Raw genomic sequence first — 26,002 nt, forward strand, 5'->3', positions numbered from 1 at the left:
GGCGATCACGCAATTGACGGGTGCAATCGACGCATGGTTCTGCCGTCGAAAATGTCGCCCCTCGACGGCGGTCTCCCCAGACTTGGTTTGAGAGCCCACCACGCAGCTCCGCAGTACGCAGGGCACGACGCTCCGCCAGCCGCCGGGCAGACTATAATAAAAACTTGTATGGGGGCCGTCTCCTTCGGCTGCGGTCGCGAGGCGGGAAGATGTCCTTTCTCTTCAGACAGCAGCAAGTTTCGGACGACATGGCGTCGTCCCCAGCATCCATTCGCTCGCCCGAGGAGGCCGGTACGTGCGCGCCTGTTGCTTCCAATCCCCCCCAGCGCCGCCAAGGACGCTGTTCTTGGTGCCTGTCCTCCCGCCAGAGAACCCCGCCAAACAGCGCCCGCCCGCCATTGCACAGGCCACCCATTCTCCAATCACAGTCCGCACATCACCAAGCATCGCCCGAGCCGGCGCGCCAGACAAAGAACTTCGAGCTAACAGCGCCCGCCCGCCCGTCTTAGTTGCGAGGATCGCATACCTCTCCAGCGATGTTGTCGTCTCGGTCCAGCCCTCGCTGGCCGCCGACACGGAATTCTCGAGGCACCTGAAGGCTTCTGCCGCCCACAAGGAGCCGAGCGTGGTCGCCAAGACCCCTGACAACATCCCTCAGGTGAGCCGTTGACCTTTACCAGCCCGCACATTTTAGTCCAGCACTGGTAGCTCACACTCCTTCGCCGGGCTAGATATTGAGCGTCAGGCACAATGCCGACCCTCTCCTCTCCGTCTTCACCCCGATCCGTGATGGCCGCCTCGTCTCGGTCACCACCAGCTCCGTCATCCTCGTCCCGTCCATCGCCCATCTTTACAAGCTGGCCAACTACCCCGTGGTTATCCACGTCGCACTTCAACCCGAGCGCTTCCCCGATTTCTCTGCCATCACCGCCATAAGGAATTCAGGATGGACCTTCCTGCAGTCCGAGTCCATCCAGGAGGCCCAGGACATGGCCCTGACCGCCCACGCCCTGGCCATCCGCTCCGGCAGGGGTGTCATCCACTTCTTCAGCCCCTGGATCCTCGCCAACGACGAGGCGGTTGAGCGCGAGGGCGCCGCCGTTATCCGTGATATTCTAGACATCGAGAGCGTGCGCCGCTTCCAGGCTGCCCCGCTTTCAGGGGCTGGCATCTACGCCGACCACGGCCGCCAGAACCTGGCTACTGACCAGCCGGAACCGGTCCCACAGGCCGGGGCTCCCATTCAGATCAATGGACTGGCGCCCCCGGGCTCGGAGGCTGCGTCCAAGGTCAACTCCTCGCAGACATCTGTAAAGTCGAGCGAGACGAGCGTCGCAACGACTCCCCACAGCGCCGCCACAACGATAGAGGCCGCGCCCGCCCACGTCACCTCGGAGGATATTTACAACTATGCCACCAGCATCTGGGCGCAAATCGAGAGCTCGTCTGGGCGGCGGTATACTCCCTTCGAGTGGTCTGGCCCGCCAAATGCGGAGACGGCACTCTTCATCTTTGGCGCCGACACGGGTCTCTTTGGCAGCACAATCGATAGGGCCAAGTCTACCGATATCTACGCCAAGGTCGGCATTCTCACCCCCAGGCTCTACCGCCCATGGCTTGGCGCGAAGATGCTGGATTCCATTCCCAAGACCCTCAAGAGGATCGCGGTTCTGGAGCAGATTAGCCGCAAGACGACCAAGTGGGGCCCAATCCTGCTCGACGTCCTGACCACTGTCAAGAGCGGCCCTGGGGGCGTCCAACACATCGTCGGCTACCAGGTTGGCTATATCACCCAAGATACTGCGAGCCAGGCGCTGCGTGGTATCTGCCAGAACCTGGCCCTTGACAAGCCCGTCCAGAACCTCGAGGTCGGATCCCAGGAGGGCCCAAAGGAGGTGTCCAAGTACGGCCTGGAGAAGCCCAAGCTGGAGACTGCCTACACTAAGATCTTGGACCAACTCTTCGGCACCAGGCTATACCAGGCCAACGCACTAGGGTCAGAAAACGCCGGTATATCCGAGACCATTGCGGCCAGCCCCGAGTTCGGGTTTGGCTCCCTGCTAGCGCGCAAGGAGAAGCGACTCCGCTTCAAATCGCAAGTCAGGGAGGCGGCTAAACTGGGAACATTTCTGACCGAGACGCCGAAGCGGCTGCTTACGGACTGGGCTATTCACTCGGATGATCCATCAAAGGTCGACGCAGTGGCGGAGGATGTTATATCCCAGCTGACGCTGGAGAACTCTAGCACTTCACGCAAACTGCTCCAGGACAAGGACTTCTTCAGGAGGCAATCCTTGTGGCTTGTCGGCTCGGACGCATGGGCTTACGACCTCGGCAACTCTGGTGTTCACCACGTGCTTGCCTCGGGCGAGAATGTCAACATGCTCATCATCGACTCTCAGCCCTACTCGGAGCACGCTGCTGCCGATGCAAACAGGAGGAAGAAGGATATCGGCCTCTACGCAATGAACTTTGGGAACGCCTACGTAGCCTCGGTTGCCGTCTACAGTTCCTACACGCAGGTCTTGCAGGCTATGGATGAGGCTGACAAGTTTGACGGCCCATCCGTCGTGCTGGCTTACCTCCCTTATAACGGAGAGCACGAGTCGCCACTTACGGTGCTTCAGGAGACTAAAAAGGCTGTCGACGTTGGTTACTGGCCGCTCTACAGGTGGAACCCAAGCAATGAGAAGAATGGAGAGCCCACATTCTCCCTGGACTCTGAGCGGATAAAGAAGGAGCTCAAGGCCTTCCTCGACAGGGACAACCAGCTCACCCAGCTCGTAAAGAAGGAGCCAAGCTTCGGGGCAAACATCGCCCAGGACTTCGGCTCCGAGGTTCGCGCACAGCAGAAGAGGAAGGCTAGGGACGCGTACAACCAGCTTCTGGAGGGGCTTCTTGGCGCGCCCCTAACGATTCTCTTTGCCTCGGACAACGGAAACGCGCAGTCCCTGGCGAAGCGTCTCGGGAACAGGGGCCGTGCACGAGGCCTGAAGACCACAGTCATGGCCATGGAGGACTACCCTGTGGAGGACCTTCCGGCGGAGGAGAACATTGTGTTTTTGACCTCAACCGCAGGTCAGGGAGAATTTCCTCAAAATGGCCTGCCGTTCTGGGACGCCATCAAGAACAGCACCGAGCTCGACCTCGCAGCTGTCAACTTCTCCGTCTTCGGGCTGGGAGATAGCCACTACTGGCCCAGGAAAGAGGACAAGATCTACTACAACAAGCCTGGCAAGGACCTCGACAGAGTTCTGACCAACTTCGGTGCCAAGAGGCTGGCTGATATAGGCCTGGGAGACGACCAGGACCCGGACGGATACCAGACCGGCTACTCGGAATGGGAGCCAAAGATCTGGGAAGCCCTGGGTGTGGCAAATATTGAGGGCCTGCCGGAGGAGCCGCCGCCGATCACGAATGAGGACATCAAGTTGGCCTCCAACTACCTCCGCGGCACCATCGTTGAGGGGCTCAACGACACTACCACCGGTGCCATCTCTGCGGCGGACTCGCAGTTGACCAAGTTCCACGGCACATACATGCAGGACGATCGCGACGTCAGGGATGAGCGCAAGGCCCAGGGCCTGGAGCCGGCGTACTCGTTCATGATCCGCTGTCGACTGCCAGGGGGTGTGGCGACGCCGAAGCAATGGGTCCAGATGGACGAGATTGCCACCCAGCTAGGCAATGAGACCATGAAGCTCACGACCCGGCAAACGTTCCAGTTCCACGGCGTTGTCAAGGGCAAGCTCAAGCCGGCCATGCAGGCCATCAACCGGGCGCTCATGACGACTATCGCGGCATGCGGCGATGTCAACAGGAACGTCATGTGCAGCTCGCTCCCCACGCAGTCAGCCTACCACAAGGATGTTCTTGAATCTTCCAAGAAGATCAGCGACCATCTACTGCCTTCGACCACGGCGTATCACGAGATCTGGCTCACCGACGATAACGACAAGAAGACGATGGTGGCTGGCGACGCTATCCAGGACTTTGAGCCCCTCTACGGGCCGACCTACCTGCCCAGGAAGTTCAAGATCACGATTGCCGTCCCACCACACAACGACACAGATGTGTACGCCCATGATATTGGTCTCATTGCCATCAAGGGAAAGGACGGTAGCCTCGAGGGCTTCAACCTTCTCGCTGGAGGCGGCATGGGCGCCACGCACAACAACAAGAAGACTTACCCCCAGACGGGTCGCTCGTTTGGCTTCGTCTCCAAGGACCAGGTGCACACTGCGTGCGAGAAGGTCATGCTGGTGCAGCGCGATCACGGCGACCGCAAGAACCGCAAGCACGCGCGTCTCAAGTACACAATTGACGACATGGGTGTCGAGGTGTTCAAAGGCAAGGTCGAGGAGCTCTGGGGCCGCAAGTTCGAGGAGGCGAGGCCATTCCAGTTCGAGTCCAACATTGACACATTCGGCTGGCTCAAGGACGAGATGGGCATGAACCACTTCACGCTCTTCATCGAGAACGGGCGTATCGAGGACACGGCCGAGTTCCAGATGAAGACTGGCATGAGTGAGATTGCCAAGGTGCACAAGGGCGAGTTTAGGCTGACGGGCAACCAGCACGTCATCCTAAGCAACGTCGCGGACGCGGACCTGGACGAGATGAAGGCGCTGCTCAAGAAGTACAAGCTCGACAATGTCAACTTCTCGGGGCTGCGGCTGAGCTCGTCGGCCTGCGTGGCGTTCCCGACGTGCGGGCTGGCCATGGCCGAGTCGGAGCGGTACCTCCCTGAGCTGATTAGCAAGCTCGAGGGGTGCATCGAGGAGGCAGGGCTGCGGCAGGACTCGATCGTGATGCGCATGACGGGCTGCCCCAACGGCTGCGCGCGGCCGTGGCTGGCCGAGGTGGCGTTTGTGGGCAAGGCCTACGGCGCCTACAACATGTACCTGGGCGGCGGCTACCACGGCCAGCGGCTCAACAAGCTGTACCGGGCCTCGATAAAGGAGGACGAGATCCTAGCCATCATGAAGGCGCTGATCAAGCGGTACGCCGCCGAACGCGACGAGGGCGAGCGGTTCGGCGACTTTTGCATCCGGGCCGGCGTCATCAAGGCCACAACGGACGGGACGAACTTCCATGATGACGTAAGTGATTCTGCTCCTTTGCCTTGTGTGCTGAGCTGAGGGCCGAAGAAGTTGTTTTGACCGCCTGTGCTAACATGTCTTTTGCTTCTAGGTCGCGGAGGAAGAGTCTGACGAGGAATAGACAAATGACGAGACAGCTGCTTGGGTCTGTTGACGTTTCTTCTGGAAATGTAGGAATTTGCATAGTCTTGGATATAGGCAGTTTTGGGCGCTATTCTTTATTTGGGTACAAAAGCTACTCGGATAAACCATGTTCTCCAAAGTAGAAGCGAGACTGTGTTTGCTCTGGTGCCCGGTTGTGTAGCTTTGACTGGAGGTAAAATGTTGAATTCAAGGAACCTGGCACGGGGACAAGGTCAATACAACATGACGAAGAATAAATCGATCGTTGCCTAGGGAAGGCCTCTTTTGTTTCCCTTGTTCTATCTGTCTAACAAGTTTGAGTTGCCCACTTGGTGGGTTCGCCTCGGTTGTCTGCCAACCCAACACGACGCTTCTCTCGCACGCACTCGCGAGTCCCGGTGCATAACAATGAAAACAATAAACCAGATTAATCCACCCAAGCCCCCATTCATCAGATATATTCCCGTTTGATCATTCCCAAATCCCCCGTCAGTGGCACACCACTTTGTCAGGGGGTTGCGATTAGCTTGGACAAGAAAAAAAAGCCGTGGTATCGAATACATTTCCCGCGCTGAACGCCAACCTGACGCCATTAAAAGTGAAAAAAAAACAGGGTGAAAAACAAAACAAGGCATAAAACCTACATGACATGACGTGAGACGCAAACAGATGTGACCGAAAACTAGGGGCAAAAATCAGAGGCCAGACGCTATCATGCTCATAAAAGAGGACTTTTGTTGCTTTGACAAGCCCGGCTTCACCGGCGCAGCTTTTTCCACTTGTCGCTGATCCAAGTCTTGCCGGTGCTGATGCCGCTGCTGACGGCGCTGCCGCCGCCCAGGACGCTGCTGGCGCCGATGCGGCTGCCGGAGCCGCGGGAGCCGCCGAGCCAGGGCGGCAGCTTGAGGCTCAGGCGGACGCGGCCCTCGACGGCCATGTTGACGACGTTGATGATGGCAAAGGTGGTGCTGCCGAGGGCGCGGAAGAGGGCGAGGGCGGCGACGCTCCAGAGGATGAAGCGCAGGTAGTAGTTGTCGCCGATGGCCTTTGCGCTGTACGTCTCGCTCACGGCCATGGCCAGGATGCCGTTGGCGATCATCCACGACACCACCATGTAGGTGCGCACCGACTTGTAGTAGTCCTCCTGCATCTGCGCCTCCGACGGCGGCGAGGGCGGCACCTCGATGCGGTCGCGGAGGTTGCGGAGCGCCTCGTCGTAGCCGCTGTCGATGTCGAGCTGCTCCGACGGCATCTCGAGCTCGACCGTCGAGCCCTTGCCGACGGCGCCGCCGAGGTCCGTCTTGATGACGTTGTCGCCCTTGGTTCCCCATGTGACGTCGTGCGTGTTGCAGAAGGCGTAGACCTGGAGCGTGCAGAGGTAGAAGGGGAGCAGCAGGAAGTACTGGGCCGTCGACGTGAACATGTGCCATGGATCCAGGTACATGAAGGACATGAGGAAATAGAGGCCGATGGTCGAGGCCATGGACACGATCAGGTTGGTGAAGACGTTGTTACCCATCCTCAGGTCGTCCTTGTTGTCCGGGTCCGTGAGCTGCTTGACCACAATGTAGAAGGTGGCAAAAGTAGTGTAAACCATGACGATGCTAAGAATGATCAAGGAGGCCATGTAGGGCCTCTTGGCGCCCTGCGGTCTGTTGCCCAGCGAGAGGATGAACTGGGAGCAGATGAGAAGAACCAGGGTGTAGCGCAGTATGGTAAAGATGTAGAGGCCGATGTGGTTGCCGAAGGGGTCGATCCGATCATCAGCTAGACCACCGGCGACGAAGTAGAAAGTCAGGTAGAAGTTGGCGAGCGAGAAGTAAGTAAACAGGACGTTGAGGAGCTGGTAGATGAACTCGATATGAAGCAGAACCTTGCGAGCTATCGTGTGGTCTGTGGCCCAAATCTGGCGAAAGTGGACGAGCGAGTAGATGGCAGCGAAGAAGGCGCCGTTGAGCCAACGACGTCGCTGCGAGATGAATTCAGGGACAGTGTCTGCGAGGATATTGGCGTTAGCAGCTGTGTGCGAACAGGAGGAGTGTCCGCTCGGCACAAATATGTATATATGACTTACCTGGCACATCAGTCTCTCCGGTGCAGCCCTTGACATATTTCAAAACCCATCTCTCGTCCCGCTTGGCCACTAGCTCCCAGCAGAGGATACGATCCTCGGCCAGGTACATGTTGGCTGTAAAGACATCCGCGTGTTGACCATGCAGTGTCTCACCCTTAAAGTACTGGCTGAGAGGGCCGTGACCGGTCGAGTCGTTCTGTAGAGCGTGGTAGCGGTACGCACTCAGCGCTCCGGGGAGCACCGTGATGTAGCCAAAGACGGACTCGAGGGGCTTGTCCAGGATGTTTGACATTTTGTACTCGAAGTTTTGCGACGCCACCAGCGGGTTGAGCAGGTTAACTCCCCATTTTCCTTTCATTGCAGTAATCTCGCCGCAAGCGCCCGCCACGTTGGAGTCGGTATCGAAGGCCTTCCACAGGTGGTATAGCGAGTTGCTGCCGGGGCGGGTGCCGACATCGAGCAGGATGCAAACGTTGGGGTTCAGAGCCTTGCCAAATGCGTTGAAGAACCAGCGGTGCGAGTTGAGCTTGCGCTGGTTGCGCTCCTTGAGACAAAAGATCATCTGGCACGGCACGATACCCTTCTCGGCGCCCTTGAACTTGAGGTCCGAGTCGAGAGAGACCTGGGTAGTGTATTCGTAAACGTGCGCCGTGCAGTTATGAACCACGGTGCGATCTGCAAGCTGGAAGAGCTCTCCCGAGACCTCGATGAGACGGAACTCGCCATCGCCGGCGTCCTCGACGTCAAAGGGCCGCACGTCCCTGTTCTTAAACGTGTTGAACGGGATCTTCATGCGCTTTCGATGGAGGATGAGGTGAGGCTGGAACTTCTCCACCCCTCTGCCCATGTAAAAGAACCAGCCAGGCTCAGGGCGGTCCTTAGAATTCGCCCGTTCGATAATAGGGTTACACTGGATCCCACAGGAGAGGGCCAGCTTGCGGGCGTCCTCGACAAGCTTCTTGTGCTCGTAGGTGTACTGGACAAAGCCATAACAGTTGAGGCCGTGAGAAAGCCATCCGTCGGATTCGATGAGGCCTGCGAGAACAGCCAGGCGCGTATTCTCGTCCGCGTTCATGTAGCAGTCGGGGATGCCACCGCTCTTGTCTCCCAGCAGGCCGAGTTCTTTGAGGCCATCGTGAACAGGGTTCCAGTGTGTCTTGCCAAGGTTGTTTGCAGTGCTCATAACACGCAAACGATGAGCGACCTTGGTTGACTTGACTTCTTCTCCCTTGTAGACGTGTTTTGTGCCGATGTCGATCTTGTACTTGGAGACTTTGAGAGGCGCTTTTCCAGGAGGTTTGCTATCACGGTTCAGGCGGTCGACCAGTGCCTGCGTGTAGACCTCGACCTCCGGATCCGTGCTGGTGATCTCAGCGCTGTTCTTAGTGCCATCACCAAGCCAGAAACCAAACCAAAAGGGGTCGATTGGGACAGGTGACACTGGACCCTGATACGGCTGGAACCTCAGGGGTGACCGATATAGTCTCAGCTTGCTCATATGCTGCGTCATCGGAGCCGTGCAGGTTGCCTGATACTCCTCCAGCGTCATCGTGAACACCTCCATGTCCCGGACGGCGCAGGGGTCAACCACACGGTAGTGATCTCCTGATAGCAGCTGAAGAGCGAGGTCGGCTTGCTCTGGGGTTTCGAAGAGAGCCGACACCCTCCGAAGACCCTTGCAGGACAGATTCTGACACTTGGACCTCGGATCGCGCACTGCGAGCTTGGCCCGGACAGAGGCGAACATCTCCCTGTGGTCGTCCTCAGAGAGTACAGACGCGTACGTCGACACGGTCGACTGTGAGGCCTCGTTTTGAGGCTCCTGTCGGGCCCTAACAGGAAACGACCTGATAGAAGGAGACTGGCGGAAAGTCTTGGCCGAGGTGCGGGAAGACAGCGTGCTGATAGTGACAATCTTTCTCTTCCGGTTGGCATCAAGATCGATGATCAAGTCGTCGTCCTCCTCCTCAGGGATATCCTCTGGCTCAGGTATCATGTGCTCAAGATAGTCCTCCATGTGCTGCTGTAGCAGCATCAACACTACCGATTCATCCTCATCGTCGACGCTCACATCCATAGCTTTGAGCTTGGCCAGCAGCTTGATGAGAACAGGACTCTGATTTGTCTTCGTAACCCTCTGGGGGTCATCAGAGACATCATCTTCGGAATCGGGGATGACCTTCGTGGACGTGATGGCCTTCAGGTACTCGCGGACCTCACCATCAGTTGGAAGGCGTCCAAGCTGCTCGCGGTACTCGGTATACAGATCATGCATGGCTGCATCCCACTTGATCTCAACCGCATCGACCTCAAGCTCGGTTCGATCGCAACGAGTCCACCACGTAACTCGTTTGCCGTTCGATGGCCTGGACGCGGTGCTCGAATGCTTGAAGGGCTTGACACCATAAGCCACCAGGGTCATGATGTGGTCCGGCGTACAGGTAAAGGACGACTTGCTGACGCTGTTGTACCCGGTGTAGGTAATCTTCATCATGCGGGAGGTCTGAATAGCCTTAGCAGCTAGGCACTGGACAGGTCGGTCCTCGTGGTCGAAGAGCTGGTCTCCTACGACGATGTCTCGGATGGCCTTGTCACCATTGGTGGTGCGGACCATCGTGTCTGGAGAGAGACACGTCTTTTGGTTGACGTAGTTCTTGGCGATGCCGTGCTGGTAGACGCCCATGGCGGCGAGGGCATCGAGTGTGCGTGGGTGGATCTTCTCGCGACCGTCCGACACGACGCAGACGACGATCTTCTGCCAACCGTTCTCGCCCCAGGTGCGCGACTTGGAGCGCTTGCAGAAGTGGGTGATGTTCTTCATGACGGCGTGCATGGTGCGCGTAAAGTCGTACTCGTTCTCGTTGTACATGGTGATGCACACAAACAGCTCCGTCTCGCGCGTGGTGCGCCCGATGCTCTGGCGTAGCTTGTACCCGCGCTCCACGAAGTCGTCGGGGTCGCAGGTCACGGCCGTGTAGCGCATATGTGTGAACTCGATCTCGTCGCGCCGCGGCAGGAAGCTGTACAGGATGGTCGGGATCTTGCACTCCAGCACCAGCTCGCCGTTGATGAGCTGTACCTCCTTGCGGCTCGTCTGCACATCGCGCACGCCACGGCGCTCCTGCTTGCCCTCGGGCGCCGGCCCGTAGTGCTTCTCGCTGAACTGGCCGTCGTGGCCACCGCCGCGCATCCCGTCGCCGCCCATTCCACTGCCGCTGACCGTGCTGAAGCCTTCGCGCACGTGTTCGTCGTCCAGGCTATCGCCGTCGTTGAGCGTGACCTGCGAATGCCCAGCGTACGACCCGCGATGATCCTGGTAGTATTGCGTGCGCGCGTCGCTGACGTCCGACTCGCCAGGCCCGAACACGTCATCTACGTCAGACAGCGGGATGGAAACGGTGGCGTCGTCAACGAAAGCTGACGACCGCATGCCGTTTGAGAACAGCGGTGCTGGTGGCAGCGGCCGCCTAGGGCTTCCGCCGTACAGCGATGAAGGCGTGCCTGGGCGAGGGCTGCCGTTGAGGTCCGCCGGCTCGTACTGTGGCGCTCTGTCCGCCGGGCGCCGATAGTCGTCCGGGGCGTAGGCGCTGCTGACGTGGGAGGGTGTCCATGGCCTGGTCGGGCTTGCCCCGCTCCCGTATGAGATATACGACCCTGAGACGTACGACCTAGTGTCTGGTGGTGCCATGTTGGGCGGGTTAAGAATCGAGGATCGTCGCGAGTGCGATGAGCTGACTGAGGGCTGGTAGGAGCGTCCTCTCGACCGGGTACTATTACTGTTAGGAGCTGCTGCAGAGCTTGACTGTATGGGAGCTGGGATGCGAGATACGCTTGGCGGGGAGGCCACGCTTGGAGCAACAGGGCGGGGAGTAGAAGCTTGCGCTTGCGCTTGAACCTGGGCTACTGGTCCCTGTTGGCGCCCATGGTCGCTGGTACCAGACCGGACCGGCTCGCTCGTCGACTTCTTGAGCAAGCGCGAGTCCATCCGGGGGGAGCGGCCCTCTGGGATGGTCGGGAGGCAAGACGCTATCTGGCCATCCGCATCCTTCTTGCTCAGGCTCTTCTTCTGCAGCTTCACGGTCCGCGCCCGCTGTGGGAGCCCACTGGTGCTGGCCCTGCGCTGCGGGCCCGGCGTGGCGTCGCCCGCGGCATCGACGACAGGCTCCTTGAACCTGACAGCCGCGGGCATGGCCGGTGTCTGGGGCGTCTTGGCCTCTTCCTGCCTCTTCAGGGCCGCGACGAACTCCGGAGTCGACACTTGCTGCGACAACGGGGACTTTGCGGCCGGCGCCACCTGTGTTTTGACCGCCGCTAGAGGCTTGACGACATGTAGCGGTGAGGGCGAGAGCTCTTTCCTGAGGCGACTCGATGCTGTAGTTGGAAGCGCCGGGGTTACATACTGTCTGTTATCTAATATGGGGTCGTCGACCGAGGTCAACAGTCGGACAGCGGCGCCGTTGCCACTTAGTGCGGAGAGGTCATCGTCGTAGCCGGGGAGGCTGTAGTCGGGAGGAGCTCCCCTCCCGGGAGTGTGTGGTCCGTCCATCGGGACGACCGGCTGGTTTTGAGGGCAGGCAGTTGGCGATGGGTCTGCGGAATGCTGGACACTCAGACACGCGAGTCGCCCTGAGACACGGCGTGGCACCTGTACGCAGTTGTCGGTCCGTGGTTGCGTGGTTGCGTGGTTGACGCCGACGGTTGCTGCTTATTTCTGCTTAGGACTGCTTTGTGCGCGCAGCGGAGAGAGCAAGTGCGCACGTTGTGACGCTGATGGGCGGTTTAAAATGGCAAAAACAACAGGATCTCGAGATGGAGCTTCGGGTGGAGGAGAGGCTGCCGTCCTACGTCGTCAGGACTGCATTGAGTTAGGGTTGGACAAGGCGGGCGCAGTGGCTAGGCGAGGTTACCGCCCCACGCAACCGCATTTTTGTTGTGTGAATGCCTTGCTGCCCCTGGTTGGCTGAGCAACGGCAGCCGCCAGTACCCCCGATTTGGCAAATTGCATCGCTCAACGTCAAGCCGCCCACAACACGCAATCACGCCCCGCCCCACTCTAGCTCTCTAGCTCTAGCTCCGGACAAAAAAAGAACTGCCCAGTGCCCTGAACGGATCCACGACCCACAGACGCTGGAGCCCTGGTGCCTGACGAGACCTTGTCTGATGCCACGCAGCCTGACAAAAGGACAAGACAGCTGCAGACAAATAAACAAAACAAGAAATTCCAACCAATCCCACGAGCTAATCTCTAAACGTCCAGAATTTGGAGTGGCCTTGTTGCTACGAGATGTGGTCCAATCCCGCCGAGTCGTCGCCGGCTTCCGGCTTCGCGACTCCCCAGATCTCATCCCATCGCCTCGAATCTGTCCGCAGGGGTCCGTCCAGCCTGCCGAACCTCGCAGGCCGGCCAGACTCGGCCTTGGGCAGGCAGAGCCACTCACGGACCAGGGGCGGCACCTCCTCCTTGACGTGACTGATGCAAATGAGAGCCTGCCGTTGAGAGAGCCCCGTGACCTTGACCAAGCCAGCCTTTTTGATCTGGCTCTCAACCACCTCCGGGGCTGCTGCCCACGACGCAGAAGAGGTCGATGTCGATCCAACCAGGGCCTTGGCGAGCTCCTTCTCCTCCCCGCACGAGATGAACAGCATACACTTGTCCCTGACACCCTCGTCCATGCCGCTGAAGGCTTCATCGAGCACCACCATGTCCGGGTTTTTGATGATTGCCCGGAGCAGCAGCAGCACGCGCTGCGCGCTGAAGGACAGACCGCCGAACAGATATTCGGTCGCCCACGCCACGTCTGCGCTGACACGATCCTGGTACCCAGGATTAAGTTCTCTCTCAAACCAGCGCAGCGTCGCGTCGACCTTGGCCGTCGCCACCTCGTCAAGCTGCGCCTTGCTCTGGAACGTGTGTGCCCACGCGCTTTCGAGCACCCGGCGTGTCGTCAGCCACCGTGGCATATGTTGATGGATCTCGGGGCTCGAATGGCCCACACGCGACTGTATGTCCCAGAACGTGAGCGGGAGCTCTCCCGACCCAGGCTCAGGAAGCCGACTGCGACCGAATAGTCGGATTGGTAGCGAGTAGGTTTGTGGGTGATCTGAGCAAAGTAGCGAAAAGAGCGTCGTTTTGCCAGACCCGTTTGGTCCGAATACGCCCCAACGCTCGCCTCGGCGCACTGTCCAAACCAGGCCTTTTTTGCCGCCGTCGGGGTTCATCCAGTTGCCCAGCACGACCTTGCTGCCGTACTGAACTTGACAGCCGTCCATCTCCACTATTGGCTCACCAGTGGGAATATTCGCGGTAAAGCTATCATCATCCTTTGGCGTCCGATCTCGTACTGTTGGAACCTTGACGCTCACCCCTGTCCAACCCAACTCCTCCGCGAACCCAACGCCCTCAATGCCTTTCTCGGTCAGCGTGCGGCCCATCTCACTCAATGTCGAGACGGGGAGCGCCGGGTCCTCGACTGGCGGTCCCATAAGATTGTTAGGCCGAGTGGCACATGGGTTCGAGCCCGCTTCCTCCAGATGCTGCAACATCTGGGCGCGCGACACGAACACACGGCGGCACTTGGGGCAGGCCAGGCGCTCGAGCTCCTCTCTCTTGCCTTTGGTGAGCGCGTGGTAGTACCTCCTGAGGGTGTTGACCACCCTCTCGCGCACGCCATCGATGGCGACGCTGCAGTCGGCGCGCAGATACACGACGTGCGTGATCCACTCGGGCAGCGGGTCCTGCGGGCGTGCCGTCAGGATGAGCCTCGGCTCCTCGCGCTCGGCCAGCCCGTGCAGCACGGGGCTCAGCGAGACGACGGTGGGCGGGTCGAGTCCCATGAATGGCTCGTCCAGCAGCAAGAGCTCGGGGGTCCGGAGGAGCGCCCTCGCGATGCGCGCGCGCCGCCCTTGGCCGTTTGATAGGAATGTGACGGGGAGATCCAGGAGCGGTTCCAGCCGGAGATCCCGCGTGACCCGGTCAAACAGGAGCGCCGCCTTGTCGGAGCCGTCCAAGTTCTCGTCGCCCAGGATGCTCTCGTGGGCCGAGTTTAGTTCTGTGTTTCCGAGCAGGTAGTCTCTTAGCGAAAAGTCCGTCTCTTCCCGTCGAGACTCGTACCGGGCCGACATGTACGTCGAGGTTACCGGGCCCAGGCCGCCGCCAGAGCTGCCCGTGTCGAAGCCAACATACTGAATGGCTCGAGACGGCGTTCTCAGATGATGAGGCACGTCATCGGTAGACAGATAGGGGTACGATCTGGCCGAGGGCGGAACACACAGGTGCTGTCCGGCCAAGACTTGAAGGAACGTTGTCTTTCCCGAAAGCGAGGGGCCTACAACGCACCAGTGCGGGCGCTTGTCCTTGTTTCTGTGCAAAGGAAAGTTGAAAAGTGACCATTTTAGGTTAGGGAAAAGGGGAGGGTTTGGGTGCGGCGTCTGAGAGGAAGGGTGGTGGCGGTAGAAGGTGCCATTGTCGATGCGGACCAGAGCGGCGCGCACCCGCAGCGGCGCGTAGGTAGACATCCTCTCATGAGGTCTGTAGAAAAAGCACGATGGCTTGCATGAGATCGGAACATGGAAGCCAGCGACGGTATTAAGCTTCCGTGGCTCATTTCCATGTGCATCTTTCACGGCTTTATTTCATGACTCCGGCGCAACTCTGCTGAGCTCAGGGGGTCCATACTATTGAGACGAATACGGGTGTTGGTGGGGGTTAAAACGTTCCCCACAATGAATGGGCTTCATGTGAAGTTATGAGCGAAAGATGGAAGCGACCTTGGACGGAAGTTTGGGGTTTCTAAATCGCTGTCCTTCATCACCATGATTATATAACTATTCTGCCAATTGATGGGGTACCAATTGCGAGATGGATGAGTTTCAATATATTCCCTCATCTCAATCTCAACACGTGCTATCCACGTGATCATATCGCATGGCCCCGCCGTCCCACCCCAGGCGGGCTGACGAACGCGAAGCTGCCTTTGGAGCGGCGGTGCCTGTCGGAGCTCCAGCAAGCAGGCACCCAAAATCGTCACTTCACCGATTTGGCCTCGCGCACGACAACCAACGATCCACGCTCTAGCCAGCAAGAAACAGCACCGACCGACCCTCTCACCTGCTATACAAATCGAGCGTCGCATCCCCCCGCCTAGCCCGGCCGACCTTCCCTCCCGCTTCCGTGCTTCGTTTGTCGATAATAACCAGGGGAGCTTCTCGCCCGCTGTTCAAGATGGTAATACCCGACCCTTCCCCTCTCCAGCTCCGCTCTATCAGGACATAGCATCACCAGCCTGCACTGCCGTGACGATCCTCCCCAACTCAGTCTTCTCGGACATCTCATAACCACACAAAACGCTAACCCCCCTCCCCCCCTCCCCAGTCCCTCCGCATCGTCCCCGCCGACGCGCACAGCAGCACCTTCAGCCACATCGGCGAGCGTAGCAAGGGCGCGCCCTCCGCCCCGGGCCTGCACGACACGCTGCGCGCGGGCGTCGGCCCGTCCGCCTTTTCGGCCCTCCCCTCCACCTCCTCCGCCGTCCCGCAGACCACGAGCGCCCACCCGCTCGAGGCGCGCCTCAAGGCCTGGGAGGCCACGCAGCACCGGCTGCGCATGGAGACGCTGCGCCGCACCTTTGGCATGGCCGAGCCCATCCGCCGCGAGATGGAGCTCAAGATCGCGCGCGACGGCGAGTGGAGGCCGCTCGCCCTCGGCGGCGCCCAGCCGGGCCTGCACGAGGACATACTCAGGGGCCGCGACGCCACCGTCGACTGGGACGACGTCTTCACCAACGAGGCGAGCCTGCCCGTGGCCGGCATCCACGACGAGATGGAGAGGAAGTTGAAGATCTGAGCTGGCAAGTGACCCGGGGAGGGGAGGATCAAAGGTGCTTGGTCTGGGTGGGCGGTGCATGTTTCTGCCTGGAGAGTTGTCGGTAATGGAACACGGCGAAAGAGGTCAGGTCCAGTCGTTGCTCTGCGATGAAGGGTAGGGTCAGCTACTGGTGATAGCAATGAGGGGTCGGTATCTCGCCGTGACAGCCGACATGCGAATTACATGAGAAGCCCCCTGAATTGCATTACATCCCAATGGGGCCGGTCATCACCGGAGGAAGGGGCCCAGGCTGTCAGCCACACTATCGAACAACATGCGCCTCTTTAAGACACATTCCAAAAATTAAGGACATTCTACCCGGCCATGGACGATATCTACTTTGTCCATGTCCTCTCGCTAATCGGGTGGTGAACTGTTGTGGAACGGTGTTGGTAGCTATGGGGATACAGGCAGCATGAGTGCGAACCGCATCAGTACAAAGGGGGGCAGAGAAGAAACAGGCAGTCAGATGTGCGCCGGTACACCAAAAAAGACATAAAATCCCATCATAGACAGTGCTCAAAGCTAAGTGTGGAAAGTGAAGTCTGTCCCGCAAAGAACGGGACCGGGATGGAGGAAGAAGTTGTAGCTGCCACAGAACCGCCTCGAAATGAAAGCTCGTTGTGAAGCGATATGCAATAAACCAAACAAATTTGGAAGCCATGGTGACTGACAAAGGAAAAGAAAAGAAGAGGAATATATGTAGAAAAGTAAGTAGCCAGGGAGCCCATCTCTGAACTCTCCTGGCCGCTGGGTGTTTGAACTGGACTGGGTGTTGCAATCTCCCCCCACTCCAAACCATTCACTAGCCGCTCTTTACTATGCTTTCATAACAAATAACATTTAGGCGTTGCGTATTTTTTGGGCAACGGGCGGGCACACGCAATATTCCAGCGGTCGATCCATCGGGGGTGTCGGTTGTTCGTGTTTCGGTGAGAGGCGGCAGAGAGAAGAGGAGAATAAGATGTGCTGTGCGGTTGAGTCGGGGCGAACAGGAGTTGGGCGTTGTTCGCGCTTGCATCGCCCAGACCTGAAAGAAGCGATGGTAAGAAGGCGTTATCCTGCGGTGGGACTCATAGAATGACACAGCAATTGCCGCTCCCTTGTGTTCTGCCGCCCGAGCCAGACGTCTTGCCCTTGGCGCCTTCTTCTTCTTCCATCATCTCGGCCGGGCGGACGGACATGTGGATAACATTTGGCGCCTCGGAGCTGAATTGGTACTCTGTTGCAAGAAGTAGTTGAGTCAGTAACACATACAACCGCAAGATGCTATCCACGCTTGAGGTGGCGACCGGCAAAGGAGCAAATCAACAGGACAAAGGCTTACTTTTCAGCTGCTCCTTGTCATCTAATAGCTTGCCGAAGTGGATAAGGCGTATGCTGGTCGGACTGGCCGGCTTTCCTTCCCACTCCTCGCGCCATTCGAGAAGTATCAGCTCCTTGAGCTTATAGACACTGATGCTGAACGGGTCCGCCTTGCCGTCCTCGGTCAGCTCGGGGATCTCGACGTTGCGCTTGGACAGGTACCGCTCGTCGATTTTGTAGGGATGCCTCGCGCCCGTGGGGAGCAGGAGCGTGATGTTGCACGTGGGATTCGCCGGCGTCGAAGAGGCGCCGGCATCGTCGGGCCTGTCTATCGAAAGCGAGTCCCTCTTCCCGGCATCTGCCGTCTCCTTGCCCTTTCCCTTGGACGCCGCGGATGGTGACTCGGGCGACTTGTTGTTTCCGTCATCGTCCGCCGTAGCCGCTGCAGGAACCGAGGGCACTGAGGCGTTGCCGGCGACACCTATGATGGGTGGTCGTGATTCGGCAGCGGCGTCGGATGCTTCGGGCACTGGATTCGGGTCGACGGCCGTCGGTTTCGTCGTTGCCTGCTCAGCCATGATGTCGGAGAGGAGCAAAAGTCTCAACTGGAACCCTCACGGGACGAGGTTGTGTCGAGTGCGGTCCTGCCAGAGCCTTCTTTCCTGTCCTCCCTAGAAATCGAGTGGCTGCGGTGGGAGGCTAGAGAGGATTGATGCGGCTATCGGGGTTGGGACAGGACAGCGTCGAGGCCTGGCAGACTCCGTGCGTGACCAGCGAGCTGAGCTGGGAGTTGGCGGCAAGATTTCAGACGACCCTCGGGATCCCCTTGAAGTGTTTCGATCTTTTGTGTTGTTTGGAAAACGCCCCTTTTCCCGCGTTTGTGGCCGCGCCGCCCCCGATTGAGTGATGGATTCGGACGGTGTATTGGTCGATGGTGTACAGGCAATATGCAGGATGCCGGGGGTTTGACAAGAGGAAGAAGCAGCGAAAAAAAAAAGAAAAGCGAATGATAATTAAAAGAGAGACAGGCACCCAGGGGTTGTCCGATGTGGGGAGTGGATGAGGGGGACGTAGAGTTAGGTAGTCAAAGAGTCGCCGCAGGGACCCAGGGTCTTGGCTTGGAGAGAGGCGAAGCGATAGTATTTGATTTCCTGTTCCTCCAAAAGGGCCGGGTGTTGGTGATGGATGGATGATGATGACCGCACGGCCAGCGAGTTGGTTGGAACTGGCTGGGGGCTGCTGCTTACCGACCTCTACCGGGACCTACCAGAGCGACAGGGCAGGCAGGCATTAGGCACGGATCGGATCCAATTCAGTGGGCAAGTGCAGCAGCGCTGGGTGCCGCCAGACGTGCAGTGCAGGACTAGGTCTTGTGATCTGTGGCAGACTGGACAAGCTGAACAGGCTGGACGAGCGGAAACTTGGACAGACAGGCTGGTGGCAGGCGTTGGGCCGGCTCATCGCTTGCCCAAGTCGTAGCCCTGGCAGCGGCGACAGCAGCAGCGCGAGGTTTACGGGATGGGGGATGTGCTCATTAATTTGGCCGCCCAAGAATGCAGGGATGAGCCCGGCAACCCCCCGGCGGGAAGCCGCCACGAGCCCACCGAGCCCGCCTCGCGAGCTCGCCTCCAGCTGTGGTGCAGAGCTGGCGGGGACGCGGGCATTTTGCAGCACGATGCATTTGATTCCCACCTGCGCCTCCCTCCGGCCGCGCCTCCCCGTGATGCCCACGCGCGCTTTCCCCAGCGGTCGCGGTGGGTGGGGTTCCAGTTGGGCTGGGGAAAGATTGAACAGACCGCCATCCCGGACAGGGGCCAGTGGGGAACTACTGTACGCTAGGGGGACTGCTCTTTCTTTCTTTTTTCTTTTTTCCCTTTTCTTCTGGCTGCGTTCTCTTCCGGTAGTTGTGTTGTCTTCCCTCCGTCTTCCACGTGCTGCGCCAGACATGTGCGTGCGCGCGATGGGCGAGGGGAACGATCGACGACAACTCTTAGCTGCGCCAAAAACTCAAGTCGAGGCGGCAGAAAATAGCCCGGCGAACGCGCGGCGCATGCGGCCATTTGGTGTGAACCGCAGGGGAACAGCACATGCGGTTTCGGTGACGCCATGGATCGAGCTACTAGAGACACCGCCCTAGGGAAAATACTGGAATTGGCCAAAGACGATCAAACCCATCCGCGTCCGCCTGTCACTGGCAGGAGCCAAGACGGCAAAAGCTGGGGTATCCCAAGCAGGGTGCAGCCTGTGCTGCGTGCCAGCACAACACACAGCCTTCAAGCCGCTAGCTTCTACGTCTAGACTAGCCGCGATAGAGCCCGCAGCTAGATGCAAACAAAACAATGACAGCCGTCCGTTAGCCGGTGTGGAGGAAAAGATAAGCCGTCGACATGAACCGGGCTGCCCCTCTCGATCTGATAATTCCTCTTTCCTTTTCCCCATCTCTCTTGTCTACCCTCTGTTTCCTTGTTTGCTCTTGCTTTCCCCTGTCTTTGTGCAAGCAACCTCTCCGACTTCAACCTCTGATCCATCCCCCGCGCCTTGGCCTGAACTCCGCCTCGGTGTGAGGGGAGAGGTGGAGCGAACACCTGGGGCCCCACACTCCACGACGCTTATCGCCGCCGGCGTTGCGTGTTTGCACGCCGAGGGATTTTACCTCTTTTTGGCCCTTGGGTGGGCACCCTTCCCATTGACCTCCTTGACGGAGCCTCTTCCCCACAGGCCGATATCCGTCGTGGTTCGTGCTGGTCGGATGGCGACAACTTGATTTGGTTGCTAGTGAGGCTGCACCACTAACTCAGACCGCTTCTTTATAGTTGCGCACCCCTTTTCACGCTGGACCCTCCCAGATGTAGAGTTTTGTTTGTGATTGGAGTCAACGTGGCAGCTCGACACTCCTTGACTTGACGCACATATGACGAGGCGCGTCATTCTGCATCTCTTTTGTTGCCTGCCCCTTGTATTTCTCAATCACTCCAAGTAATAGTTAGGTTTGTACCGGTGCCCAGGTTACTCGACTAAACTTACCTTTTAACATCGTCTGTCCAAACGCCAGTTGAGTCTGTTTAATTGTGCGCTGCCTCTTGCTGGCCGCACTAACGGAAGTCATGAGGTGGCTAGACGGTGGCTAGACTTCACGCAAGGCGGTGTGCCATGAAGTCGGGTTGGATCTCTAGACTAACATAGCCTTCGCTTATTGGTGCTTGCCAACGTCTCAGCATAGTCTTCCCTATGACAATGGGCAACGACGCGATGCTAAGGGGGCTCCCTCAAGCTACGCGGTGCTTAGGACCGTTAAGAACTACAATCAGTCACCGCCTGACACCTGAGCATATCTGCCCTACGCATCCCTTATGGGTAACCCTCACCGGGAGGTGAGTGATGGAGAAGCGCCGACCAGTTTCCGCACGCCTTTTCCCGGACCTCTCATGCCTCGTTCGGTGGCTGCTTCCCGGGCTCCGCGTAGCCAGCCAGTCGTTGGCTCTGGGGAGTGATTGCGGCGCACATGAGGTTGTATCTAGGGATACAGTACCACTCAGTTTACTCGGCAAGCAAGGTGTCATGGCCACCAGCCTCCGTTCTTGGACGGCGACATGGCACCTTGGGCGGTACACGTCTTACCAGCTTTGCCGCAGGCCGTGCACGCTGCCCACGGCTGGTCGCCACCGCTGAGAGAAGATGGCATGCCACAGACTTTGCGGGGGTTCCAATATAGATCCGTATTTTAATAAAGCTGCCCGCGCCTCTCGCGCAACCCTCGGCCTTGCAAACATGCGGCGGCCAAACTCCGACGGCTCCTTTGCCCGACCCAGTCTCTTCCGAAGAAGAAAGAAAAACGCCCTAGCCTCCCCCCGAGATGAAGACCCCAAGTCTACGAACGGCGTTGCATGCCCTGCTGATCGCATGGGCCCCGGCCACGGCGGCGCTCGCCGAATCGTCGCCGCCTGACCGCGCCGTGCTGGACGCCGCGGCCGCGGCCGGGCCCGGCAAGCTGACCACCACCGCGAGCAACACAAAGGACGGCAAGCTGTCGGTCCTGCAGGAGGCGCTACGCAGCGTAGTGCCCCACGCCAGCCGCACCGGCGGCGGGGGCGGCATCCCCGGCGCGGCGGACGAGGACGTTGCTGCTGCTGCTGCTGCTGCCGCCAGACAGAAACGTGAACAACAGGGAGAAGAAGGCGGCGGCGACGGGGAGGCCATCGCCGGCATCCCGGCGGCCGCCACGGTCACTCCCACCACCGCTATAGCAGCGCCGCACGGGAGGGCGGAGGCCGCGTCCGACAGCCCCGGCCACCGCGCGGATGAGCTGGCTGTGTGAATTGAACGACGATATGGTATTGGATTGCAATTGGTGAGAGCAGATATCACGGGAAGCGCGATTGGGCTTTGCTGGAACAGGGCGGCATTGAATAGGGGATATCTGGTAACGTTCAAGATCTTGCCAGCAAGCATTCCTGGCCGATTTGGAGTCCAGATCCATCACAGGGGCAGGGTGAGCCAAGGAATAGAAGACAAATGCTGCAAAAAAAAAAAAACGTACGGAATCCTACCACCGCCATGCCAATGCCGAGACATGCTTGTCATACAGCGCGCCTTCATTGTAGCACATTGGGCGACACGACTGCTCATGCCGTACAGCCTAGCACCAGGGCTCCGGCGGACTCGGGCCAACATAGACCGAACTCGATTTGGGACAGTTGCCTATAGCAATTTCCAGGCCAAAAAGGACTAGATTGCATTACCACTGCAACCGGACTAGATATATGTAAAATTAACATGGATGTGAAGGATTACCTCGCGATCACAGTATATAATCGAACAAGCAGGCTCTGGAGTCATCCAAGCAGTGCACCACGGAATGTGAATCAGAGAAGTACACAAGGTTGCCCTCGTCAGAGCATGAGCAGATCCCCGTTCTGGCCCCCTTGTTCGGGCTGCAGCGCCGTCTGCGGTGCGTACTGGTTGACCACGTATCCGCCCTCGACACCAGCCGCACCACCAAACGAGTCCTGCTCCATAACCTGCAAGTTCGCCATGGCCTGCGCTCCAACCCCAGCAAAGTACGCATCGGCGTCGTTGACGGCTTGTGCGAGGTTGCCGGCCGCTGGAGCTGCTGCTGCCCCGGTTGCTCGTTGTCGGGGGTCAACGTCGGACGGCTGCCCGCCCAGCCCCAACATGCTGAGGCTCTTATTGGTCTCGTAAACGGCTGGGGGAGCCAGGGGACCAGAGCCGGCAGGCAGGAGGTGTCGCTGCAGCGCCGGCGAGTCTGCCAGGCGCCGAGACCTAGCAGAGCGGAACACGGTCTGTACTGGCTTCAGATAGACAGTTGCAAGCGTCCCGACGTTGAGGCACATCTCCTCCAGGGTGGCCGGGTCGAGCCGCTCTGACTCGGCTGTGATGGCGGGCTTATCGCCCATGACGATGCGCTTGGCCATGGCCATGTCCGTTGATAGGAGTCGCCAATACATGTAGGCGCGGTCACGCAGGTCCGGATTGTCCGTCTCCTCAGTCGCCCACTTTAGCACCTTGGGCACAAGCTCTTGGCCCTTGGTCGGCCGCTGGATAAAAAGCTTGACCGTCGCCGTGAGGAGCGCGAGCTGAACCTCGACCGGCTCATCTGCGAACGAGTATAGAAAGTCTTCCAGTAATGCGTCGCTGTTCTCGATGCGCGACGCGTACTGTCCGATGACCCATACCATGGCCGCCTTTGCCTCGGGCTCGTCGAGCGAGTCGAGGTGTTCGCACAGCGTGCCGATGATGGATTCGTACTGGTTGGGGTACTTGCGGAAGATGTTGCGGATCACCACCGTGGCCTCCTGCACGATGTATGTCACCTTCGTCGCCACCAGCTCGAGTAGCAGGTCGATGCACCGCGGAGCTGCGGGCTCGATCTTGATAGCCAACTTTCCGATGGCGCGTACAGCCTTACGCACAAAGTGCACATCGATCTCGGTGGCGTACTCGCGCAGCTCCGTCAATACCTCGCCAATGTTTCTCTCATTGGCAAGCATGAAGATGAGCTCCAACTTGGTGACCTTGACGTAGATGGGGTCGTTGTACTTGCAGAAGAATACCCTGATGTCGTTCCTGAGCACCTCAGGCCGTCGTTGCAGGATCAGTAGCGCGTTTCTCAGCGCCAGGTACTGCACCTCGGGTCCCTTGGCAAGAAGGGTGACCAGAGGCGGCGACAGCTTTCGGCACAGGGCCGAGATCTGCTTCTGATCGGCGATGTAGTTCATCAGATAGAGTACCACGCGTATGCACGTGAGCACGACCGCCGAGTTCGAATGCGACAGACGCGGCGCGATCCTCTCGGCAAGAAGGAGTGCCTCTCCCGAGTCCTCAGGCACATAAGACATGAGTGCTTCGAGGATATAAGTCTGTCCCCATCTGATAACAGCCGAATATGCCGGTTAGCAGAAGTTCGGATCAAGTGACCGAGATGTCATGGCAAAAAGAAAGCAGACCAAAAACATACTCTGAACAGTCCGGGAGGATAGCGACCATTTTAGACGCATTGCCGTAGTCTATAGTCAGCTTGATCGCGTCGCTTCGTTCCCAAATGTCCATAAGTCCAGCCAGCGCACTCGCAACGACTGTCGGGTTGTCGTCTCGCAATAACAAGTTCAGCTTGTCGATGAGGTCCGACTGCTCCACCATTTGCCTATCATGATCGTAAAGCTTGGCGACACAGTAGGCCGCTGTCTTCCGAACATATGGATCGGGGTCTTTCAGGAGTCTCTTCACGAGCGGGACCGTCGCCTCGACAAACTCGCGGACGTGGATGTAGGACATGGTCCGTAGCGCAAGTGCGCGCACCAATGGATTAGAGTCGACCATGTCCTAGTCCCTCGAAGATCTTGTCAGTCGCAAAGTATGGTGGTGTCGACCTCGGAGTCGACGGGTCTCTGGGCAGGAATAGGGGCAGGGGCGACCGGGCTCACGCACATGCTCTAGTACTGGTATCGCCTTGATCGCAATTTCCGGGCGCATGCGGGCATAGTTGACCAGGAAGAGAAAGCACCTATTGATACCATCCAGGCGGCCGTCAGCACCTCCTCATCAATCATATGTATAGACCCTGGTCGGCTCTTACATCTTCTTTATCTCAAGGCTCTCGATGTGCATGCAACCAATTATATCTGGGAACAAGGCCACCATGTCGTTATTGCTCATCGTCATATTGGCGACGATTTTCTTGAGCGCAATCTTCTTGGTGGCGAAGTTCTTGTCCTTTTTTCCGCCGCTGTTCAGCTCGAGGCGAAGCTCGGCTACTTTGCCCTGTGGAGTTACGTAGTGTGAGCCCAGAGTGCCCGGGGGCGGTAGATATGCCATGAACATCATGGTAGGTAAGATGCGCATATAGTATGTATGATCCGTGGGGCCTTGCGGGTATGAACGAATAACTCGACGGGGGGTGCCAGTCGGGAGGTCGACCGCTGCCTGTATGCTGGGCGCAGAGTATCGCGAGAGGGTCGATGGTAGCGCGAGGTGACGTGACTGCTGAACGCCTGGCAACACGGAAGGGGAGTGACAGTAGTGTCCAGAGGGGCAACCCGATCGGCGCACCCAGCGATACAGGCACGCAAAAGTGCAACGTCGAGCAAGCGACGGCAACAGCGAGGGTGGAATGGGGAAGGACAGAGATACGCTAATCTGGAACAATGGCACAAGGGAGATGGACACAGGGATGGAAGCTGGGGATACTTACTCGAGCGAACAGCTTGGAATCACCCCCTCCCTGAGGACCCGACATGGCGTCGTGTGCGCCTCCGCAGGCAAGGTGATGGAGGAATCAGCGACGTGGAGGTGTGGTATGCCGGCCCAGCTCTCGGGGTGGGAACCAAGGCCAGAATCGGATCAGAGCCGAGGGGTGTCGTGCGTGGTGCGACGGCGTCCGCAGGAGGCAGACGTGAATGGGTCCTCTCTGCAGGTCACCTGCTAGCTCCCACTAGAAGGGAGGAGGGCAGCGCCCGGGACGCGAGAGAAAGGAATGGCGGCACGCGGAAGCTACAGCAGCCCTGGGGGGCTTGTCTCGGTGGATCGGGCTGTCCCCAACTGTAGGCCGGATTTCCAGCTGCGAAGCTCAAGTCGACGTCGGGGTTGAGACCTGCACTCAACCAGAAGCAGCCAGTCAAAGATGCTTGGCCGGGCGGGTGGCTCGTCACATGCACCCTCCTCTACCCCCAATCAAGGAAACAGCCGGCTGTGACGAGAGGCGATCCAATGAAATCCGACCTTGTTCGAGATTCAAGCCGCGGCGCCTGGGGTGGCTTCGGTCGGTAGCATCAATCGGATAGCGAGCGGGGGGAGCAGCTTCGTGTGAGGTGTGATGGCGGCAGGGCCGGCTGGATGGAGCTATGCGAGGTCTACTCGCTCGCTTGCTTCGTGGCCTGCGGTCGTGCAGCTTGGGGTCTGTCGAGCTCGAGCTCGTGTCGTCGAAGGCCAAAAGCTTCGCGGCGGTGTCGTTCCATGCAACTTGTAATTGATGTCCTTGCGCGTCCTTGGGCCTTCCAGGGGTTGACTAAGCTGCAGGCA

At 58.8% G+C, this 26,002-nt stretch overlaps 8 protein-coding genes across 8 annotated transcripts; 4 read left to right on the top strand and 4 right to left on the bottom strand.

The window, feature by feature from the left end:
- The first annotated feature begins 153 nt into the window (after positions 1-153).
- GGTG_03011 (sulfite reductase) lies at positions 154-5,659 on the top strand. The gene is made up of 4 exons (XM_009220789.1): positions 154-291; positions 510-658; positions 732-5,102; positions 5,194-5,659. Exons 1-4 carry the CDS (start codon positions 210-212, stop codon positions 5,221-5,223), a joined length of 4,632 nt encoding a protein of 1,543 aa, XP_009219053.1. The 5' UTR covers positions 154-209; the 3' UTR covers positions 5,224-5,659.
- GGTG_03012 (hypothetical protein) lies at positions 5,457-12,148 on the bottom strand. The gene is made up of 3 exons (XM_009220790.1): positions 11,700-12,148; positions 7,300-11,069; positions 5,457-7,220 (listed from the first exon to the last, which is right to left on the bottom strand). Exons 1-3 carry the CDS (start codon positions 11,843-11,845, stop codon positions 5,983-5,985), a joined length of 5,154 nt encoding a protein of 1,717 aa, XP_009219054.1. The 5' UTR covers positions 11,846-12,148; the 3' UTR covers positions 5,457-5,982.
- A 428-nt stretch (positions 12,149-12,576) lies between these two features.
- On the bottom strand, positions 12,577-14,814 carry GGTG_03013 (hypothetical protein; the record flags this gene model as incomplete). Its single annotated transcript, XM_009220791.1, has 1 exon — positions 12,577-14,814. The coding sequence occupies one exon, from the start codon at positions 14,812-14,814 to the stop codon at positions 12,577-12,579; it is 2,238 nt and encodes a 745-aa protein (XP_009219055.1).
- Positions 14,815-15,299: 485 nt separating this feature from the next.
- On the top strand, positions 15,300-16,825 carry GGTG_03014 (hypothetical protein). The gene is made up of 2 exons (XM_009220792.1): positions 15,300-15,523; positions 15,671-16,825. The coding sequence occupies exons 1-2, from the start codon at positions 15,521-15,523 to the stop codon at positions 16,139-16,141; spliced, it is 474 nt and encodes a 157-aa protein (XP_009219056.1). The 5' UTR covers positions 15,300-15,520; the 3' UTR covers positions 16,142-16,825.
- On the bottom strand, positions 16,458-19,085 carry GGTG_03015 (hypothetical protein). Its single transcript, XM_009220793.1, has 2 exons — positions 17,490-19,085; positions 16,458-17,384 (listed from the first exon to the last, which is right to left on the bottom strand). The coding sequence occupies exons 1-2, from the start codon at positions 18,043-18,045 to the stop codon at positions 17,236-17,238; spliced, it is 705 nt and encodes a 234-aa protein (XP_009219057.1). The 5' UTR covers positions 18,046-19,085; the 3' UTR covers positions 16,458-17,235.
- GGTG_03016 (hypothetical protein) lies at positions 18,653-19,306 on the top strand (the record flags this gene model as incomplete). Its single annotated transcript, XM_009220794.1, has 2 exons — positions 18,653-18,817; positions 18,947-19,306. 2 exons carry the CDS (start codon positions 18,653-18,655, stop codon positions 19,304-19,306), a joined length of 525 nt encoding a protein of 174 aa, XP_009219058.1.
- A 1,936-nt stretch (positions 19,307-21,242) lies between these two features.
- GGTG_03017 (hypothetical protein) lies at positions 21,243-21,782 on the top strand (the record flags this gene model as incomplete). Its single annotated transcript, XM_009220795.1, has 1 exon — positions 21,243-21,782. Exon 1 carries the CDS (start codon positions 21,321-21,323, stop codon positions 21,780-21,782), a length of 462 nt encoding a protein of 153 aa, XP_009219059.1. The 5' UTR covers positions 21,243-21,320.
- Positions 21,783-22,161: 379 nt separating this feature from the next.
- Positions 22,162-25,968, bottom strand: GGTG_03018 (AP-2 complex subunit beta). The gene is made up of 5 exons (XM_009220796.1): positions 25,176-25,968; positions 24,561-24,745; positions 24,413-24,488; positions 23,943-24,307; positions 22,162-23,854 (listed from the first exon to the last, which is right to left on the bottom strand). Exons 1-5 carry the CDS (start codon positions 25,218-25,220, stop codon positions 22,357-22,359), a joined length of 2,169 nt encoding a protein of 722 aa, XP_009219060.1. The 5' UTR covers positions 25,221-25,968; the 3' UTR covers positions 22,162-22,356.
- Positions 25,969-26,002: the final 34 nt, after the last annotated feature.

Source organism: Gaeumannomyces tritici (assembly GCF_000145635.1).
Source record: "Gaeumannomyces tritici R3-111a-1 unplaced genomic scaffold supercont2.2, whole genome shotgun sequence".
Lineage (NCBI taxonomy): Eukaryota > Fungi > Ascomycota > Sordariomycetes > Magnaporthales > Magnaporthaceae > Gaeumannomyces > Gaeumannomyces tritici.